At 37.4% G+C, this 6411-nt stretch overlaps 1 protein-coding gene across 1 annotated transcript; it reads right to left on the bottom strand.

Annotated features, from left to right (window-relative positions):
• Nucleotides 1–739: 739 nt before the first annotated feature.
• Nucleotides 740–1959, bottom strand: LOC136247049 (uncharacterized). The gene is made up of 2 exons (XM_066038650.1): nucleotides 1700–1959; nucleotides 740–839 (listed from the first exon to the last, which is right to left on the bottom strand). Exons 1-2 carry the CDS (start codon nucleotides 1957–1959, stop codon nucleotides 740–742), a joined length of 360 nt encoding a protein of 119 aa, XP_065894722.1.
• Between the last annotated feature and the right edge of the window lie 4452 nt (nucleotides 1960–6411).

Here is a 6411-nt window from a genome sequence, read left to right as displayed (position 1 = left end):
ATACAGTATTGTGATACTCATTTGCTGTATCGATAAATATGTATCACAGACACCTACTATTGTAGTGGTAAAATGTCCAAGTTGATCAATAGGTCTAACTTGTTGGTAGGGGAACTGCATTGTTATGGTATGACTGTATCACTCGCATCAGTGAAACAAAATGTTTTATTCAAAGAGAGAGATAGACGTCATAATAATTGACAATTACATGAATAAATAATTACAAGAGGTCAGGAGTCCAGTCTCAGGGTTACCAAGTTATTACTAAAAAGTATGGAGCCCTGGCAAGACCAATATATAAATAAATAAATAAACTACATACAAAACTAAACAATTATACATGGCTTCTCAACAGGTAAACAGATCAACTACATCCCAAGTAGTGGAAGCACGAGAGTTAAAGAGTGTGTCTATGAAGTGAACGGGTATGTAGTGGCAAAGCCATGCCAGCCAATTGTGATATGTAGGCACCAGCATTTATGTCTTTGATTTTATCCATAATGTGTGTATAATGTTAAGTTGCAGTGCTGAAAGTAAAAGATTTATACTGTAACTGGGCCTGCAAAATAGGGTACGTGGACACAAACTACACCCCATAACACAACAGGTCATATCTCGGTAGTGGTCATTCCCATAACTTGTAATATTATTATTATTATTGTTACTGAGCAGACAGCACAGCTGATATGCTCAAGAAAAAGCAATCACAAGATTACAGTTATTGAGCTCCATACAATGTTTACAGTTCTGCCAAAAAAGAGTCAATATTGTTGCTCTCAATGATGGAAGATGGTAAGTTGTTCCAATCCTTAATTGATCTGGAGAAATAGCTCTCACGACTGTTGGTGTGAATAGGTGGATGAGTTTGGTAGAATAAAACGATGTGGGTGATATAGTCTGGCAGATCTTGTCACTGAAATAAAATGAGGAGGAATTGACAGTGAATAATCTTGATGTATAATTTTGAAAAGTGTTTGTAATCTGGATATTTTACGTCTCAGCTGAAGGCTTGGCCAAGAAAGATGCTGTAACATAGCTAGCTGTGACTGAGCTGAATCGATTGAAATTATTTAGGACCCATCTAGCTGCCCTACGCTGTACTTTCTCTAGCTGATGAATATTGTTATGGTGGTATATATGGGTCCCAGATGACTGCAGCGTATTCCATTGATGGTCGTACTATCATAAGGTAGGCTGTCGCTTTGATGTTAGACGAGCAGCAACTCAGATTGTGTTTCAAGAAGTTTAATGTTCTATTGGCCTTAGCATGCAGCTATATTACTGATATGTGGAGATCATGATAGGTTGTTATCCAATATAACACCAAGGTAGGAGTGTTGGTTTGATGTACCCAAGTTGTGATTGGTTAGCTTGTAGTTGAAAATGATTGGTGATACTGATCTGGTAAACCGCATAATAGTACATTATTTTGGTTACATTGAATCTTAATTGCTACTTAGTTTCCCATTCGTGTAGTTGATCAAGATCATGCTGAAGTTGAATGGTATCCTCCTTGGTGGTGATAATTCTGTAAAGTAAACAGTCATCAGCAAATAACCATAGTGGCAAATTTATATGTTCTGTTATATCTTTAATGTATAGAAGAAACATCAAAGGGTTGAGGACCACCCCTTGAGGGACTCCTGAGTGAACAGCTATCGAGTCGGAAAAAGTACCGTCCAAAGGTACTTGCTGTTACCTTCTGGTCAGCCAAGTATTGACCCACTGACAGATGTGATCATTGATACCATAGTGTCTTAATTTAACTAATAGTCTTTGATGTGGGACACTATCAAACGCTTTAGCGAAGTCAAAGAGAATGGCATCAGTTTGTTTCTGTTGGTCTAGAGCATATGACAAGTCTTCTATCAGTGAAATAAGTTGGGTAACACAAGAGTGCTGGGATCTGAAGTTGTGCTGGGTATCAATGAGAATGTTGTTAGAGTTTAAATGATTCATTATGGAATGATATATAATATGTTCCATAGTTTTGGGGCATACAGAAGTTAATATACAGTAGGGCTGGCAATGAAAAAATCGATCCTCTTTGGATTAACTTGTAACTCAGGGGATGGAGCCTACCAATGGTCAGTTTAAATGGTGGGTTCAGTAGCTACCAAATGCCTTCCGTTTGGGTTATAGCTGTGTCGTAATTATTGACGGATTTCGGCTCATTTTCATAAAAATGGGCAGGAACGTCTAGAAATATGAACCCATCCAAAAACAGCTTATAGCTGTAAAAAAAGTGCGTGTCCAAGTAAAGCAGAGTTAACTGCGACAAAAAGTAATGATATCATAATGCGGCCATGTGCGAGGTGTGCAAGTTGTAAAATTAATATTAGCTAATCAGATAATACAATGTTATTGTTAAAGTGTTAATGAGAACTATGTGATGCTGCTAGTTTTTAAGTGTGTGAGCATCTTCATAAATGCCACATAAATTTAATTCTCAATAAAGCAATGTGTATAGATTCTCTGATAGTAATAAATAGTTTGAGTTTGGCCACCTTTCCTTTGTTCGTAGCATTGCTGTATACAGGAAAGGCGGCCAAACTCAAACTATTTATTACTATCAGAGAATCTATACACATTGCTTTATTGAGAATTAAATTTATGTGGCATTTATGAAGATGCTCACACACTTAAAAACTAGCAGCATCACATAGTTCTCATTAACACTTTAACAATAACATTGTATTATCTGATTAGCTAATATTAATTTTACAACTTGCACACCTCGCACATGGCCGCATTATGATATCATTACTTTTTGTCGCAGTTAACTCTGCTTTACTTGGACGTGCACTTTTTTTTACAGCTATAAGCTGTTTTTGGATGGGATTTCAATACTTTTTGTTAGAATAAGCAATGCACTGTTGATAACAGTAGGTGAGTTTCCATGGTTTTGACAGAAACCCCAGATTACAGTGACAGAATGTTAAAATATAACTGTAATTTTAGTGGCCAGGGCCGCCCACATTGGGGGTAACTGGGGTATTTTGCCCCCTGTCACAGCCCGAAAGGGGCCACTTGAATACCTGTTTAAAGAAAGATCGATATACTCTAATAGAGCAGTCAGGATCTAGACCCTTCCTTGCCCCTGGGCCCCTCTTTAACTCTTTTCCCTGGGCCCTCTAATTTCTCTGGACGGCCCTGTTAGTGGCATGCAACTGCAGTCAACTAACACCCATTTTAACTAGTAAACCCTTAACAACACTTTGCCTTTCATCTTGTACTGCATTGAAACGATCAAGATACTCTATTAGAGCAGTCACAAAACAGCTGTAACACAGCAATCAATATTTAGTATAGTTACAACTTCTGCTTAGCATCGGATTGTATAGTTTAAATTACTAGCTACTTACAGACTTTACAATATAAAAATATGGCACTTGTAGATACGTGACTGTTCTATTAGAGTATCTCGATCTACTTCAAGCATTGACTAATTCAAGTGAAGAAGCTACGCCCCTGCCAAGAGATCTTGTGAAATGAAATGAGAATAGTAAAGAAAAGGCAAGTATGTACAGAGACAATAGAGGGGCGCGTAATTATGTCCTGTTGTAAATAAACGCCTTTAAAATTTATATTACTACTAAATAAACGCAGCAGAATAGGCTTGTGTGGCTGTTGTCTCCAAGGTTGTCTCATTACTTGTCTTTTCGTGTTGAAGGGATTTAGTCGCAATTGGTGAGTTTAACTATAGGGTCTACATGTATTTGTGTTGTAAAACTTAATTGTAAAAAGGCAATTAGCACATATCATGATAAACATGTATTTGTCACAGTAGAGTCTCTCACGAAGTCACGATTATTACGAGACATTGGACCAGGGTAAAAAATTTACTGCTATATTTAGAGGTTGTAGCGTTTGTATATCTTAGTATCTTAATAAGGCCACTCCAAGTCATACCTTAGTTTCTGGTCACTCCCAAGCCTACAAATGGATGCGGGCGGGCGGATGATCAGGACTTCAGGACTATAGACTCTACTGTGACAATATACTGTATGGTATTATTATTTGCTCAATTTAGCAAATTCATGTTGATTTTGTTTTTAGACAAACTTAACCAACAACATAAGTAGTTGTGCTTCGGCAAAAAATGCACTAGGAAAGTTGTTGATGGATCATGGCTAGCTATACACTGATGTATAGCATTTAAGTATATTTATTTAATATTTATTTATTTAGAATATACTATAGGAAATGTTTTGCTCATGTAACTACTTATGCTTTCCAAGTGAAATAAATGTCTCATTAGCTATGTCAGGAAAGTATTACTATGACTTATAGTTAAGTTGTTCAAATGATCATGATCCAAAATGAAATTTAACTTCTATTTTCACATCAGAAACATCAGAAATTCTTCATTCAAATGTGAAGTCTTAGCCCACTAGCTATGTGTTTCCAGCCTTCTATTCAGTAACCTTGAGAAAAGTAACTGTCAAAGTTTTGAGTCATTGAGTGCTCCAAACTAGTGTTTTTTAGTGATCATCTGGGAATGTTTAAACTATAAGGGTTTCTACTTGCCAATCTAATTTTAGTTATGGAAAAGTTTAAGTTTAAGCTCACCGAATGTTGCCGGCTTTCCATACCCCTGTAGTGTTCAGTGATAAGGAATTTGAAGTTACTAGACTAATCATTAGAGGACTACATTTGAATTATAAAGTTAAAGCTATGGCCCATCTGCATGGACTAGTAGTTAATGCTACTGAAATTACTTTGGTTACAGAAGCATTAGTAACAGTTATAATCTGAACAGCTATATAATCAAGGACAAAACTAGCTATAGTTAGAAACATTTTATTAGTGTGGCATATATACCTAATATTAGAGTTAAGAGTAGTGTGACTGCTCTATTGGAATCCCTGACTGCTCTATTAGAGTATATCGATCTTTTGCAGTAAAAAATAAGTGTCTTGCTGGGTCACGTGCACTTAAGCACCTGTAATATTATTAATAGTCCTCATAAACTAGGGTTCCAGGTTTACCATGCGGGCGGGTGACCAGAAACTAAGGTTTGACTTGGTGTGGCCTAAATAATCCCCCATGATCACTAATCACTAATAGTACAGTGAAAACTGGTCATTATTCAGGCCGTAGGGACAAAATTTTCTAACCTTGCCTTTTAAAGAGGTGGCTGCATTATGCGGCCTTAAAAAAAGATAAGAAGCATGCTGTTCTAACTGGCTATAGAGATGGATTTAGTGTATGACAGCGTATGAGACAGTGAGTGCTGGCAGCAAGGGGGCAGCCAATCTGTTAGAGCACCAAAAGCACTGCTTCAGACATAGGCAGTTGACTGTCAGCCCCAAGTGTAAAAAGTTTCACTATTGGTCCTTATAAGCTCCTGATGAAGAAAGTGATGAAGTCATTATCCATAGGATATATTTTTCAGAGTATCCATTTCAGTTCTACAATATAGTAACCAAGCATAAGATGAACATAACACAGCATTCCAGTAGTTTAGTGGTGACCACAACACTGCCTGAGTTAAACTGTGGTGAGATTTGAGACTACCAGAAGCCCTGGAATGTCTTCAACACATGAAATACCAAATATCTAATGCCTGGTTTTCATCCACAGTGGGCCTGTCTTGGTGGCCACTTGTACAGAAGGGAAACAGCTGCCACACAGTCTTGCGAGCGAAACAGCTAGTTGCCACACCCCTTAATTATCAATTTGTAAAATCTTTAGCAAAATTTTGTGTGCAAGCAAGTGCGATGTGGCAGTGCCGTGTATATGGTTGCTGCCTAGCAGTGACACATCACGAGTATTGAAGTCACAATGCGTTACTGTATCATCCATCTAAATACAATCTCTGAATGTGTCATTTTGTGTAGAGAGCAATCTTCCACAAGAAGTGACCTGCAGGTTTCAGTGTATATTGTTAGCCATTAATATTGTTCACAATATTGTGAACTATATGTACAGTGAAACCTCACTTAGTGGCCACCTCTTTAATAAGACCACCTCATTATATTGGCCACCTCTAGTAGGTCCCAAATATAGCTAAGCATTACTTATGACCTCATTAATAAGGCCACCTTGTTATTCAGGCCAAATTTTTTGGTCCCACAGCCTGCCATATTAATGAGGTTTCATTGTACTTATGTGAATTTTTATTTTTCGTAACTTTTCTTCAAGTTTACTGATGGGCACTATGAAGCATTGTTGACTGGTACGTGTATAATGTGGTGACTTGAAATGCTAAAACAGTACGTAGCATGTCTTGTATGTACATGTAATGTGTTGTAATGTGTCCACACATCCACACATCTTAGAAATAAATATAATTGTATTCTCTATAAATAGTCAGTTCCATTGTGCCACTGGGTCATAAGTTGGTTGAGTATGGATCATCCAGGGCACTTGAGTCGCATTTTGTCCTGGCCAAGTGGATCTCATCCA

Source organism: Dysidea avara, chromosome 1 (assembly GCF_963678975.1).
Source record: "Dysidea avara chromosome 1, odDysAvar1.4, whole genome shotgun sequence".
Classification (NCBI taxonomy): domain Eukaryota; kingdom Metazoa; phylum Porifera; class Demospongiae; order Dictyoceratida; family Dysideidae; genus Dysidea; species Dysidea avara.
The sequence above is the reverse complement of the archived record's forward strand: the minus strand, read 5'-3'. Positions and strand labels throughout refer to the sequence as shown.